The sequence below is a fragment of the Aplidium turbinatum genome, chromosome 7 (assembly GCF_918807975.1).
Source record: "Aplidium turbinatum chromosome 7, kaAplTurb1.1, whole genome shotgun sequence".
Classification (NCBI taxonomy): Eukaryota; Metazoa; Chordata; class Ascidiacea; order Aplousobranchia; family Polyclinidae; genus Aplidium; species Aplidium turbinatum.
This window is the reverse complement of record NC_137478.1, coordinates 21,767,188-21,783,091: the sequence shown is the minus strand read 5'-3', so window position 1 is coordinate 21,783,091 and position 15,904 is coordinate 21,767,188. Positions and strand designations below refer to the sequence as shown.

Below are 15,904 nucleotides of genomic sequence, written 5' to 3'. Positions count from 1 at the left end.
ATCAACTTGGGAGGGTGCATGAAGTAGTTCCACAAATTAGGAAAGGGAAGTCTGTGGTTCGTAGAGCTAAAGTTGCCGTCTGCAACTATGATGAGAGCACGGGGAAAGTGAAAGTAGACTACGTGTTGAGGGATATTTCGTGCCTCGCCCCCGTAAAGAACACTTAAGTGTTAGGGTTTGAGCCTGGTTCTGTCTGCGATGGCCGACTCTTGTCTGAGCCCAGAACAGTCGGTTATTATCGCAACCATTGTACATAGCGTCATTTAGTGTGTACCTATGGTACCATTTTGTCCAAGTACCGTAACTGATTTAATAATGCGCGTTTAGCTATGCCTATACAAATTTAGAACTAAGATTTTAGCAGCCTGCAACTTGAGGTAGGGTTAGTTGAGTCACCGACTCAACTAGCCCCGCAGCTATTGACTCAACCAACCCCAATCCTTCCTCGTGACAATTATTGAACGTATTATCTATAGGCTACGTAAAGCGTTATCCGTTTCACACAAATGCATTGTGTGTAAGATAGCTGTAAACTATATGAAACTTTGACGCCATCTTCGCTTAGCCTAGCATAGCTTCAGCATCCCAATCAACTTTGAGCTGAAAATATTTACTTTTTAGTCCAAAAAAAGGCATTTTGCTGACTGTTTAACCTGCACAGCTGCTAAAGCAAGATGGACGCAGTTACCCATAATGCTTATTATTTCAAGCAATTAATCTTCACGAAGTCATGCTTGATTAGTCAGAAAACAATGGTGACTCAACTAACCCACTGACTCAACTAACCCCACCTTCCCCCTACCGTAACAATTGTGTGAAAAGAATTTATTGGAGTCAGATAGGCTAGCTAAATTAGACAGATAAAATTTTCATCAGGTGGTCAAACAGTCTTAATATTAATACTAATTAAAATACAAACATTCAATAGACATTAAATATAAATGTCACCACAGCAGCACTGCTGGGCCAAATGCACATAACCAGCTTGGTCTGCGGGCCACAACGAAATAGTTCTTGTCATAACAACTGTGCACGCAATAGCTGGCCATGTAGCTACCTCATGCCTAGCTAGCCAAAAGGCGATTTCAGAGCGCGGATAGCGGGATGCTCAGTGGAAATGTTCACTCCTTTTTCACACACAACACGCGAGTAGGCTACTTAACCGAAAAACAGCAGCGGGTTTTTTGTCTATAATTTTTCGGTGTGCGGACGAGTTAAAACTAGTTTTAGTTTTGCGCTACATGCGAGCGAATAAAATTAGAATGTGAATGCAATCAAAAGGTGTAACTACAAAGGATGTACTGTCCAGATGTAGCCTACTGTGGGTGAACGTTTGTTTGCTTGACTGCACAGTGCACACCCATTAAACTTGTCGGGTTGCCAAAAAAAAAAATAATGTTTATTAAACGTTGCAAACTTGAAACATAAATGAAAATAGTCTAGCGGGTTACACATTATTTAAAATCGTGACCTTTCCGCAGGACAAATAGTCTAAACTTGCGGGTGACATGTAGCAAGCGGGCCACGGTTTGCACACCTCTGGATTAAATGATTAGGCTACTTTTATCAAAAATTCAGAAGAACGAAACGTCATAGCCAACCAATGAAAGGGTGCCGTGAAAAAAAGTGTTGAGCAATTTACATTTTAAGCAGAAATCCTATTCAAAATCGTGATGGCCCAAAGCTTGTCCGTTCAACACGAGACCAAAACTTGAGATTATAAAAGTGAAATCTAGACTAAACCATTTTGCAATCAACTCATTTGGGATGATGCTTGTAAATTTAGTTAAAAAAATTGAATCTACAAAGAAATCACAGGTTTACTACACATTTCATCGAACATCTGAAACCAATGATTTAGAAAGACTCAAAACAGGCTACACCTAAGGAATATGCAGCCTCTTTCAAGTTACAAATCCAACATTTTTTTTGCCGATTTATAAGTTTTGTATGCACTGTGGGTGAAATTTGTAAATAAGTGAATATTATGCTTTGATGAGTTGATAAAAAAAATCATTAGAAATTGGTTTCGAACTTGCAAGATTTGGGCTACTAATTTTTCAAAACAACACTTCCTTCGAATGTTTTAAACAAAATCTGGCGACACTGAAACGCCATTCTCTTTACTGCGCTCTTTAATGTGCCTTTTTCTTGCTAGGATGTTCAACTTCTCGCACTTCCAGAAATCCCTGACTTTGATAGGCCTACCAAACAACATTATTTCAAGTAGGCCTAGGCTAAAAACCCTTAAAGCCATGGCCCATGGCGGTCCTCTCGCACAATAAAGATTCATTCCAGAAAAACCTTATTGCGACAATAAAGCAGTGGTTTACGGAACATAGCAGTCATTTAGCATTTCACGATAACGTTTTCATTGTAGAGAACCACTCTACAATGTAGAGTGTTTCGAACTTGTACCACGGTAAGCCAAGCTAAAAAAACTACGATTTGTGTCAAAAGTAAAAACAGCACTCAGACATTTCAGTGAAAATTGGTGACACAGGTTACATAGTGTAGGGAACATATGTATAGTTGTACAGTACACGAATGTACATGGGAAATACACAGCAACATGTTACAATATCAATGTGAAAATGCTTTGCAACATAAAGACCCCAACACTCAATATGTGTAGTAGAAAGGGAGACAAAAGAGTTTAGTACCTAACTATTTTCCCAGCCGGCAAAACTTTCCATTCTTTACACAGCTTCAACGTCTTTAGATGTTGAAACGATGAAAAATGGCGAATTTTTTCTGTCTGGGTCAAGATCGGATACTCAACAAAATCAGGCGCCAAGTATTTTCTTCATGAGCCAGCTTGGTGATGAATAAATAAAGAGGATGATCAGTGCGATGAGGAGCAAGACGATGAAGAGCTTGATGATGAGCCACTTGAACCTTGTACAGATCAGGTAGCGCAATGACTTGAGTGGATTCATAAACCACACGAAGGACGTGTCGGGTCGACTGAAAAAGATTTATAACAAAATAAGCTTCTAGATCATAAATCCTGAAACGTTTTGCTCTTCTTTATGTCTTGCAGACTGTCTAAAGGTAAAATTGGGATCAAAATGTAGGTGTTTTCCATCCAGTCTATCATTGCTACTTTAGTAGTTTTTTCCTTTGCAAGATAAGATTCGTTCTCAGAAGATTTACCCCTATTCTGGATTATAAATCTGCGTCAAAATTTTTTCAAAATAAAATGTTGGTTAATTTTTTTTTATTTGAAATGGGAATTAACAATAGTACAATGGCTATCATGCATTTTCGCAGGCAGGGAAAGAAAAGGACTACATCAGTTCAATCCGATCATCTACGGAATATTTTTGGTTTCAACACAACATTACGCTTCAGGTAATGCAGTTACAATTCGATAAATGTCCAAAAATGATAAAATACTAACTTCGGCTTTTCCAGTGGATCGGGTTCGTCTCTTCCATGACCAGCTGGATTCTTTTCTGCTTCTTCTGCTGTCAATAAAGTGATCTCGGCTTCCACTTTGCCCTGAGATACAAGAAAGTGAAGATTCTTATATGTTCCAAACAGGCGTAGTTAACTGTCATGTCATGAGCCTTTCTTTTGCCTTGCCGGTTCATTCTTGTGCATTTCTTTTTTTGATTCATTGTATGTAGATCAGTTATGTATTTTCACTTTATGTATAGGATCACACATTTTGATACTTGATAAGGGCTAACATGTGTATTGTGTACAGTATTGAGTATGGCCAAAAAAGTTCAATCCAAAAATGTTTATCCACTGAATTTCACTTCATTGCATTATGTTAAATGTCTATAGGTTGTGTATGTCTACGGTTCAGGAAAATCACCTCTTTACCAAAATTGTACTATAAGTGGCTTGTATTTGAAAGCATTGAACAACAAACGTCATCGCTTGAGTTTTGGGGTTGAGGATCTATGAAGCCAAAAGCTATTCGAGAGCAACCAGTCTTTGATCTCATTATTCAAGGCACACAAGACCTTCTGGTCCATTTTGTGTATGTTGTAAGATGGTGCAATGGTTGGTGGTATGGTCTGCGGTCATGTTGTATTCCTATGGCAAAGAACTTACGGTAATTTCCAACTCATCTTGATCATTCTTTGCTGTGAAAGGCCACCATCCCTTGATCCTCCTCTGTTTGAAGAGGGAGATCATTGGGATGTTCAAGTCATCATCTTCGCTGGCAAGATTTAAACTGCATTTGTTCGCTGACTTCGCCCCTCTGGGCAATCGCGTTAAATCTAAGGTCAAAGAGCCTGCAAAACAAGGAAGTATGTTAATTGAGCGGAAGAATGCAGGCCACGAGCGATTACATGCATTATTCTTTCATTCCTTCCTGATGACAGGGTTTTCGCAAAAACATTATGCAAATAAACTGTGTGCCATCGCCGTAACAGAAAAACAATGGCTTTAGATAAAGTGATCTGAACCAGCAATTTTCAGGTAAAGTGTCCCAATCTCCATTCAAATTTGGATATGTACATTTTGTTGTACTGTACATCTTCGCACACATCTCCTTTATGAAGAAGCATTGGAATATTTTCTAAATTGTAAATTTGCATAGAAGGAAAGAATCAAATAATTTTATGCAAATTGTACTATAATTTCTTGGGTACTGAGTTTTCGATGTTGGCGTAATATCTTGCGCACTTTGATAACGATGTGCCGGTGGCGAATTTTTTTTCCTACGAACTTTTTGCTACTTCGCATAGAGTTTGTATTTATACCGTGTGAATGCAAACATTTTTCGTTGGCGCGTTTGGTTCAGTGGTTTCGTCTTTTGCCTTATAATCGTGAGGACATCGGTTCGTCGCCATCGAGGTCATTTTTTTTTTCTTTAGGCCTACATTAATTTTTGCGGTGCACAGAAGCTTTTCAAAAAAAGTAAGGTTAGGGTTAAAAGTCGGAAAATCTTACTTTGAGACTAGTAACCACAATCAATTTATTTTCTCAACCTTTTTAAACTTGACTAGACTCAAAGGTGTGTCTCCAGGCTACGTATTTTTTCAAGTTCAATGTTTAGATTTGGACCTGAAGGGCAAAAATCGGTAAAAACAGTTACGCACGCCGCGCGGTAACCAGTAATGGCTACACTTACAGGTATATGCAAATGAGACAGAAAGTTTGTGGGAAAAAAGTTCGCGTACCGGTGGTAATTTGGTTTGGGATTAATATTGTACATGCTAATGTACATTCGTAAAAGTAAAACGTAAGGCACAAACACCTCTAAGAGTTGGTTGTAGGAAAATCGATTTGATTTAATACAACTTGCAACAATAATGAATGAGTGAATTTGCGAGCACATCACTTAGCCTTTAGAAATAACGCTTCAACCAAAAAATGTTGTTTTGACCAAACTGACTGACAACGAACCCAAGAAGTCATCGGCTGAGAAGTGATCCGCATCCCACACTTGTAAGTTGAGACGGGCTGGGATTTTAAATTCCGTTTCGTCCCAGGCGAACAGACTTTCCTGCAAACAACAAGGCATTTTATTAAAGTGAAGTATTTAAGGCAGTGGTTCACAACCTTGTAAGGCTTACGGCACCCTTCAGAAGAGAAAAATATTTTGTGGCACTCCGTGGCAGACAAACAATTTTTCACCTCGAATGCAGCAGGTTGTTGGAACAAACCTTAATCGTTTCATACCAAAGACTTAAAAAAATGGTATATAGCTTCTATGCTTGACTTGCAGAGGCAAGTTCGCTTGTTGTGCGTGCTTGGGAAAGGCAATTAATAATAACACATTCAGAAATCAACACAATAATAGTGTAGTAACATTTCAATTTTACCTTACTTGGAGATTGAATACCGCTTTATTATTATTTATTTGCATCAGACAAGAATGTCGATATTCAAATTAGGCAAAAAAAAAAAAAGGCATATTTCCGTTTCACAAAAAACATATTTCCGTACTAACGCATCAAATGTAACAATCAGAGTCGGGTTAAACGTCCCCTGTTCCCCCAGTCGGGGGTACGGCTAATTAGGGGCCCTCATTTTAGTTTGTTTAATGTTTTTTACCTGTTTAAAAAATAAAAAATTTACTACAGAAGCTCGATATCCAATAGCTTAAAGCATGCAAGGCCTATTTAGCCTATTGCTTTCAATCCCCCGACTGAAGATCTACCTCTGCCTAGAGGCCCACTCATGTTTAGCTCGTGCAACGTTTTTCGGCTTGTAATGTCACATGTACCGGTAACATTTAATATATATCTTTTTCCATTTTCGTAAAATCTTCTCGCTCGCCCAACCACATTTTGTTCATCTTAGCGATATTGAGCATGCATAGTTGGGGAATAAGGGAGTGAAAAGTTTTTTGTTTCCCAAAGAAACAACAAAATCATGCAGTATTCAAAAGTAAACACTACTCTCTCAAATAGCCTAGTTAATTAAGAATTAAATTGATAAATTCGAGCGTTAATCGAGATGACTTATATGAAGTGAAAATGCTATCGGCAAAGGTGAGAACACTTCAGATAAATTTTCGAAGTTTTAGCTTATTGAAAGGCTACACCACTTTCAAAGCTATACAAAGTTTCAAGAAGCAAATTATTGAAATACAGACGGTCACTTTACATAGTCTAGACCTGGTCAGATCTGTGCCCGACCTAGTAAAGATCTGAACTAGATGAAGTGGCTGACTGAGATCCTTCTGTGATCCAAAATGACTTTTTTAAATGGTAGGCTAACTTAAATTATAAACCAAAATTTCTACCCCAATCGAATTTTATTTTGATAATTTTGATTACACACAAAGTGTGCATCTTGGTAAAAAAAACATCATTGTTCATAAAAATGCCTAAAAGTAACCAAAACAAGATAATGATTGTCAAAATTTTCTGGGGGGCAGCAATTTTCTGGCCCCCACACCCCCTTTCAGTTTTGCTTTTTCGAACATTGCGTTTTGCATTGTTTATTTATCTTATAAATTTTGCATAGTTAAAACTCTGGTCTTTTCCCAACATTTTGTAAAAAAAAAGTAAAATTTACTTGTTTTGAAGTCAGTGTGAAACTATACTGCTCTTCCCTTAACAGACAAAATGAACAAAAATCTTTCCATGCACAGCATACACCTACCGAACTACAATCGACAATCAGCACACCTTTGTACAGACATTGGGTGCCACACTAAGGATTTGCGACCACAAAGTATCATAAAGGGTAGCAGACTATGACAAAAATTGCTCTTAATGATGTAACAAAAACAACTGTGCATGAAAATGTTTATCAGCAACAATGATCTTGTAGGTAACCATTTGCAGACTGAAAAAAAAAAAAACGAATATGAGAAACAGCTCGGGGCAGCCAACAGTATTGTAAATGGCACTCCTAGGGTGCCCATGCACCGCGGTTGGGATCCACTGATTTAAGGGTTGTTTTGCAAGGTTATAAGATTTTCTGATCGATTTATTTTTGCCAAAATGCATTTAGATGCTTAAAGAATAACAACTGAACACCTCTCTGTTTCAATCATTTGGGTCTCGTCAGTGTAGTGATGACGCGGCATTAAAGCGCCTAACAATATCAGTAAAAAGGGGTCGGTGTGGTAATGCGTCATGAAAAGTGGAAACTTTTCCACTGGAAAGAATAATTGTGTTAAAAGCACCAAGTCCGACAAAAGTTGTACGAAATCAAGGTTTGCAAAAGTCAATGAAGACATGGGTCAAAGACTAACTTCGTTAACAACGAAAAGGTTAGAAGAAAGGCTGGTGAAGAATGTCGTTTTTACAAAATATAGGAAATTTCTTTAAACGCAGTAAACGATTAGCTTGTATGCAAATTTAACCAACCATGTGAAAATCCACTCTTGGCGTAATTAAGTATTGATCATAGAAAGCAAAAATATGAAATAAGCTTAATTTCAAGATATGTGCAAGATAAAATGCAGGAGAAATTGTTTGTGAAAAGTAGGCTGGTGGTACTAGTTAGATAACGTTACGCAACACAATCAAACCTACTTTTTTAGTGACAACAATCTTCTCTTCAGCAACAAGATATTCAAACGGGTAGATGAATCTCCAGTTGAAGTTACCCTCCCCCGTCAATGACCGATAGTGAATATCCGTTTCTTGTTTGTCGTCTCCTAGCAACCATCTGAAGCGCGGAATCACCAAAGCAACGAGAACAACAAAATACGTCGAGTGTGAATCAGTTTCTTTCGTGGTAAGAACGCAATTATGTTTCGCCGGTTTAAACCAGATTGAAGCCGTGTTAATGAAAAATGCAACAACAAACAATATGTTGATTAATGCGCGGTCTGATGCTTTTCACGATAATTGTCAGTCATGTTAGATTCTTCGCCGATTTAATATAGGAGTTTCATTGAAAACACAATTGCGTCGGCCTGGGATATAAAATGCAAATACAATGTTTTAATGTGATTAATATTGTGGTAACAAGGCTACAAAATGTAATGTTTACAAAATAAAAACTCATTAAAATCGTAAAACTAGATAAATATGTTAAGAAATCAGACCCTTTGACGTAAATGTCTGACATTTTTTCTCCAGTGAAAAAATCGTCATCCTCACAAATGACGTCATCTGTGTTCCAAATTATGACGCGCAATTCATACCTGATCCAAGCAGCGTGAAAAAAACAACATAGTTTAGTTAAATGCAAAGGGGTCGGCGAAGTGGAGTTGGTTGCATGCTCAGACCAATTTAAATCTGCAATTTTCAAATTGTAATTATCACATTAAGGCATGTACCGCAGTGTGTTCGAAATGGCTTAAAAAATAAAAATTGCATTTGAAGTTCAACCATAAACGCCAATGAGAGGAGGCTTGCGTTCTCAACCTACGCATAATGAATAATAAAGTATGACATTTTTAATCAAACACGATTGTCGTCGAATTTAAAAACAACCCACGGAATGTTTTACTTTTCCATGGAGCTTTCCTGCCAGCTTAGTTTTGCTTTGCTCAATGCGAAAACTATGTTTACACAGAACCATAACCGCAAAATTGTTAGATCTCATGGTATCTAGTTTCGAAAGAGGTATCGCGATGTTTTAACACAAACGGAAACGATATAAATTTAATTAAGTGAGTGCACACTTATGTTGTGTAACTTGGCCAAACAAACTGAAACTTTTTTTTTAAATTTTGACTAACTATTCAGTCTTTATCAATCGAAGTCAGGTTGTGCTCTTTCATAAAAAAAAATTGCCCGCCCCTATAGAAAGTAACACCAATCAGCGACAGAGAACAAAATGTTGTGAGCATAAAACGTTTTCAGAGACTTGAGACAAAATGAGCATGGTCTCCATTATATTCATTCAACCAACTCCGCCTCGCTGTTCGCAAAGCAAAATACCCTTTCACGTAAATGTCGGACGCTTTTTCTCCAGTGAAGAAATCATCGTCTTGCAACAAGACTTCGTCCGTGTTCCAGATGGTCACACGCAGTTGATATCTTTTGACGGCAATAATATGTTGTTATGTGGTATGGAAATGTTATGTTTGATGAAGAAATTAAGTTGGTTCTGTGTTGTTTCAAAAACAAGATGCAATGCTTAAGACAGCCACCAGCGAAAAATAGTTAATTAATTTTGACAAAATGCTCAGGTAACTAGAAAGTTGAAAGAGAAACAACAGTGTCGGAAAAGTATGTCTCAAAGTCTGATTCACACTTCGAGGAACTCTTCTACAAGCGGGGGAATCGATTAAGAGACCGAGCAATGGCGGTGAAGTGGGAAGATCGTTTATATGTCAACTCTAATTCACCGAAAAACGTCTGCTCAAAAAATGACAAAAAAACAAAGGTCCAACTGACTAATTTAGGAACCGAATACAAGTGTAAGACACAGGAGACTAACGTGCTAACCACCAAGCCACAATATGTCAGTATTAAGCCAGAAACCGACATTTAACCAGCTCACCCTTTTGGTTTTCTAGGGGACACATCCACAGGGGGACCTGGGAGAGGCATGTCCATAGGAAACATGTCTATCCACATTTCCAAACGACCCTGCCAAAGATAAAGCAGTCGAAAATGAACGTTTTTTTTTCATTAACAAGCACCTGGTTGGAGAACTTAACAGTCTTCCATTGCCACTGGAAATCCATATTGTAAGTTTAATGATGTTACAAAACGTGTTTCTGAGTGTGCAATGTCGTGATTTAGATTTATGTTGATCATTGTAATATTTGAATACAAATAAAGTTGCTTCTTGCTCATTGAGAGCAAAAGGCATGGGGACATTAACTCGAGGTCCTCTCAAACAAAATGAGTAAGTTTTAAACTTGGATACAGCTTCTTTCTAAAAACAGAACAAAATAAAAGTTGGATAAAGTTTTTAACGGATTTTGTCGAAGTTCTTGTTCTTTGTCTAAAACCAAATCCCTTTTGGAATGATTTCAACTTCAACTTAAATTTCCCCTCTTTCCATAATCAAGCTTCAACTCCCTACACCAGGGAGTAAAATAATAGCTCGCACGGAAAAGTAACTTCCATTGAGTAGGCTATGTCATGGAAATACAAGGTTTATAGCTCTTGCATTGATGCAATACACTAAAGAAAAAATAAGCAATGCATTTGAACGCCAGATCGGCCATACCTGTTCTATACCGGGTTTATCTGGACTGAACAAAGATCGTGTTTCGACGTGTTCCGGTACCAGCTTGCATCCAACCTTTGGGATATCATCCCAATGGCGCAGTGCCACCAAGGCGACATGTTCATCAGTGGGTTTCTTGTGGCCTGGAAGAATCAGGAATACAAAGAGGGACATGTGCTTAGATGTAGGGATAGCAAAGTTTGGTTTTTATTTTAAAGATCACAATACGCGTCGAGTGAAATACTTTTTCCTTCTAAGGTCGCATTTACGCCAACAACATGCAAATAACGACCTTCTCTTGACGGTGTTGAACCGAGATCTTGATTTTTGATGTAGTCTAACTCCGTGATCAAACTATTTCATGACCCAAACGAAGAGAAAACAGTTTGTTTTTCAGCTTAAAGAAAAACAGCTTCACGTGAGAATGTCAACTCTTTGATGTTGTCCTGCGTGGACGGCGAGATGTGTAATTACCGTCCGGCGTCTACGCGCTTCCGCATGAAGTGCAATTTTTAGAATGTGGATTAGCTTTGAAATGAAACACTGACTATTGCGGCTTTGGTAATTACATGGGAAACAATGCACTCTGGTGTGTAATTAAACAAATGTACTTGTACAATGTACAATTGTACATTGTACAGTTGATAACGTTGCTCGGCTTCGTATGCTTATGGCTCAACATTGTACAGTGTATGCAAAATGTTTTGTAGCTGGTTGATCGACCTTTTTCAGTAAAGTCAATATGTTGCTTGACGATGCTTCGGAAATGATTTTATTATTTTCCAAATAATAACACGATTGGTTCACAACGGTCGCCCTGACCCACCATTTTCATCTTCCAACTCCACAGGCCCTGTGAAAATTTTCTTTCCCACTCGTACTTTTCCTGGAGAAAAGTGTGGGCCATCAACTTTCAAATCTTTGCAAAGCTTTTGAAGAATTTGTGATGGCTTCATTGGGTCACGCCACTGGTTGTATCCAAATCTGTGTTAAAAATATGGAAGGAATGTGAGCAATGAATATGAGTCTCTCAGTTGTGAACTGAGCAAGCGACAACTGAGCTAGCAGCATTTCAGCAAGTGGCCGAAGTTAGTAAATGATAAAACTGAGCAAGTAACAACCGAGCAAGCCGAAACTTGAAATGTCCATAGTGAGTAAAATCAGTTTGACAAGCGATGACCAAGCAAGTCCGACGTGAGCACGTAAATCTCATTTGCTAACTTGGCAGTAGCTGAAGTGAACTTGCAGAGTTGAAGCACTTGCTGAGTTGTCGCATGCCGAGTGGTCCGACAACCAATAAATATACATGCGGCCGATGCGTGTATCAGTATGGAATTTTTTTCGATGAATTTAAAATAAAATAAAGTTAAGCTTCTTTTGAATCGCTTAATCACATAGCAGATGTACTTTAAATGTGATGTGTTATAACATGTGGTTTTTATGTTCAACACTAAGCAAGCGCAACATTTGCTTAAAACCCATAAACGACATACGGATTTCTAAAAAAGTTTGGATTTGGCCAAATATTTCCACAGGAATTTAAAGCTCATCATGGGAATTGCTGATAGGTTGCGTAATGTAGTTCATCAAACATAGTGGGTGAGCGCAAGGAAAGCATATTCACTATTGCATAAGCATAAGAACCAGCCTTTCTACATCAATCATACGTCCGTAAACGCGTTTTCAACTTCGTTGTGACATGTTGAAATAATCATGAAACAATGTACCGCTGTAACGAGACGGGTATTGATGATTGAACGTGAAAGTGTTAGAATCAGATCTTCAAATTTGTAATTTTAATAAATTCACACTTGGGATTGTGCAATTCTTAATTCTGGTTGTTCTTGGGAAAAACAAAACTAAATTCATTAAAAATATACAAAACTATTTCACTTACATGGCGTATTTTTCAGCTATACCGCACAAAGGACGGTGCCTGCTGTAAAACCGATTTTCAAGATCGATTTTAGTTTCACCGATAAGATCATCCGAGCTGAGAAGATCCCAATCGTAGACTTGAACAGTGAGGAAACTCTCCATGGGAAAGGTTGCTTCGAAATCAAAAGTTCTGAAAAGTTCAAAAAAACTGTAATCGTGCAATGATGGATGTAAGAAAACAATTCCCCAACTATTTGCGGTTTCCAAAACACACAACGACCATTCACAGTCAAGTTCAAGAGACAACTAACACGGCTGGCGACTCATTACGAGTAAAAGACCGACCAAGTTCCACTAAACAAATTAGGCTGATTTCGCTGATTGAGTAATGTGCCCAATTGTACACACAAACACAAAGCTAATTAGCGACATGACGCAGACAGAGCCGATGAACGATAAAGTAAAAGGCTTGTTCAGTCCCAATAAAGTGAAGAAACCGCCGACCAAGCACCGGATCGTACAATTATGGAAATTTCATCAGCGCATTCTACCATTTGTGATTCAAAGTTTTGGTATTTTTATTCAAAGTTTTGGTATTTTTATCACACCTGGATTAAATATAGAAGGATACGATATTAGAAACTTACAATTGCAGGAAATAGATCATGTCATTCGTTGCACGTTACTTGTGCAAATGGAATAAGAAAAGTTTAGATCGTCTAATACCACATGTAACACTAAAATAGCAACCAGAGATACTGTACGGTATATGAAACTAAAAATAAAGCTCTTTCAGGACGAATCCATTGAAAAAACAGATTACAATCTCAAAATAGCCTGCTTACTTTCCAAAGGTGGGATTAAGCTGCTTGGAGACATAGTTCTCCTTGTCATTGATCTTATTCGCGCCAAGTGATATCACAAGGTACGGATCTGCCTTTCCGTTGGGATCTGTGGGATGTAGGTCAGTAGCCCGGATCATGTACAAGCGAACAAGTACATGGATTGGTTCGTTCGAAGGCAAGCCCTGAAGAACAGCTTCAATTAGAGCATGTTGTACCAAAGTGACGCAATAAATACTTGTTCGTGTGATAAAAACATAAACACAAGCTCTCTGTGTACAGTCGAGTTTATTTAAACCATAAATTTATATAAGTTTACACGTAACACGTCTTAACTTAAACTTATGTAAGCTTACACCACTTGTTTGAAATTGGAAGTTAATTGGCAGGCGCAGCAGTATGTTTTACATCAAAGCACTATTTTTTCTCTAATATTAAAGGAAATATGCTGCAAATTTATAAATAAACTAGTTGCTTAAGATTACATAACTACTTAAAGATGTTTATTTCAATAACAACCAAATTGAACGCGTATGGTCATTATTCAACGCTTGTCTCGTGATTAGTAAAATCTAGTTATTTTCATCACAATATACTTAATAGCAATTGATTTAATTTAAAGCCTCAAAACAACTCAGAGAGAAAAGTCTGTTATTTTTATATTGATTTAACGTCTGCAGACGAATCAATTCAAAAATGACAGATGTGGCTGTCTGGCAACATGAGACGGACCTTGAACATTCCATACTGTGGGTCTGGTTGTTCTACATAATTTGGGAGAGGGAACCTATATATCTTGAAACAGCCTTTGAAAGTGCCCACAATTCGTTTTTGATCCGTTATTTCGTCGGCTTTATCGTCACGCTTGCCTCTGTAGAGGTCAAACGAGTTCAAAAGGTCATTGAACCCAGAATATTCAGGTGAGTTTTCAAGTTCGGTATCGTAGATCTGCAAGTGATGAAAGGTGGTGGTTATGCGTCAAAATACAGAACCTTAATGTTTCATGTCAGTTACTGTTCAATATTAACATGCCGGAGACATAGAAAGTATCCGCTAGATACAGGATTACCCAACTAACGTTAACAAAGGTCCAGTGTTGAGGCCCTCAGCTACTAAGATAATCACAGAAAAAATTGCTTCCTCCCAGAAGAAATCCGTTTAAACAGGCCCTGAAACGTGGCAATGAGGTTATTCTTCCAGAAGCCCGAGGTCCACTATCAACACCCAGAAGGTCCGGATTAGGATCGCGGTCCGCCAGTTGAGTAACTCTGCGCTACAATAAGCGACTAACAACACTTTGATAAACAATGGCAAAATTTAGACGGTTTAAAACATACAAGAACAGCCAAATTAGCATTAAAATTGACTTAAATTTTCAATGTTTATAAAAACAAAATTGTTTTAAACGTTTAGTTAGATAACACGCAGCAATTTTCTTATACAGCATAACGACAAACCGGCAGCTTGTGACGACGACAAATTAAATTAGCATACGAACGAAAACGTTGGAAAAAGTAGACATACGAAAGTAATAAAATGGTTATTAGTCTTGCTATTATACTCAGTTTTAATTACAAGTTAATTTCAGAGCGGATGTATCAAAATAATATTTTGATTAAAGATGCTTTGCCAAACCTTTAACTCGTCAATCGGAAATTTTGACTGCTTTTTGCCACGCACTGGAGTAGCCAAATTTTTTTTGGCTTGCTTCACCACCCCGATGGCGCCTTTGAATAATTTCGAACCTACTTTTGCATCCTTGTCTGCAAAAAGCAATTGTTAATTTGTTGTTTGATTTCACAGAAACATACGAGCAGCGATCACATGACAAGGGTTCCAATAACTTCACAATTGAAAATTCATCACATGGGAAATTAACTCCAGTTTCTTGCAGTGATCGCTAGTAAGTGCTGCCAGATGATGACCGAAATATATTTAAAATAACTTTTTCAAATGATATTGGTTTATAGAAAATAGAATTGACAGCTCGAATTGACAACCGTGAAATACGTTGAGCAAGAAAACCAATAGCAGAATCTTTGAAAAACTTAATGCAGCCAACAAAACAGAGCAAATGGACAATCACAATCTTGCAACTGACTCGCCACTGAAGTAATGGTTTTACTCAACTTCAATATTAACATATGAAAATTCAACGCAAAGAGAACAAATCTTGTTATTAACAACATCTACGATCCATTGAAAGTAACCAAGGCCACAAAAAAAAAATAATGATCTTTCTTCAATATTTCTATGCATGCAAATCAAATCTAATGATAAACAAGGCTGTCTTTTTTCATGTGGCACTAGGAAAATTGCCCGTCGGAAAATTGCCCGTGTGGGAATTTTGCCCGCCAGAAAATTGCCCGTGTGGGAACATTGCCGTCGAGAAAATTGCCACCGGAAAATTGCCCGTCTTTGAGTAAGACATAGCTGCGAAAAAAGTCCAGCTGTGAGTCTGTATTGAACCATTGTTCCAAGTTTAAATTTAGCACCCAGCTGTGGTAAAAGGTGTGATAAATTTTAATCTGCAAATGCCAAATTAAATGAAAAAATGCTTCTGGGGAATATAAATATCAACTCTCTATCATACCGACAAAAGTATACAGCTTTACACTGAGTTC

General features: G+C 37.8%; 1 protein-coding gene across 2 annotated transcripts in view; it reads right to left on the bottom strand.

The window, feature by feature from the left end:
* Nucleotides 1-747: 747 nt before the first annotated feature.
* LOC145774811 (otoferlin-like) overlaps nucleotides 748-15,904 on the bottom strand; it is a 100,051-nt gene continuing 84,894 nt past the window's right edge. The window contains exons 35-47 of one of the 2 annotated variants that reach the window (XM_082586126.1): nucleotides 14,916-15,043; nucleotides 14,013-14,228; nucleotides 13,284-13,465; nucleotides 12,458-12,628; nucleotides 11,387-11,544; nucleotides 10,561-10,703; nucleotides 9,883-9,971; nucleotides 9,318-9,416; nucleotides 7,959-8,094; nucleotides 5,371-5,470; nucleotides 4,069-4,253; nucleotides 3,404-3,504; nucleotides 748-2,967 (exon numbers count right to left, since the gene is read on the bottom strand). In XM_082586126.1, the coding sequence (XP_082442252.1) occupies nucleotides 2,787-2,967; nucleotides 3,404-3,504; nucleotides 4,069-4,253; nucleotides 5,371-5,470; nucleotides 7,959-8,094; nucleotides 9,318-9,416; nucleotides 9,883-9,971; nucleotides 10,561-10,703; nucleotides 11,387-11,544; nucleotides 12,458-12,628; nucleotides 13,284-13,465; nucleotides 14,013-14,228; nucleotides 14,916-15,043 (1,889 nt within the window). In that variant the 3' untranslated portion in view covers nucleotides 748-2,786. Of the gene's footprint in view, nucleotides 2,968-3,403; nucleotides 3,505-4,068; nucleotides 4,254-5,370; nucleotides 5,471-7,958; nucleotides 8,095-8,476; nucleotides 8,576-9,317; nucleotides 9,417-9,882; nucleotides 9,972-10,560; nucleotides 10,704-11,386; nucleotides 11,545-12,457; nucleotides 12,629-13,283; nucleotides 13,466-14,012; nucleotides 14,229-14,915; nucleotides 15,044-15,904 lie in introns of both variants that reach the window. The other variant, XM_082586125.1, reaches the window with a different exon arrangement.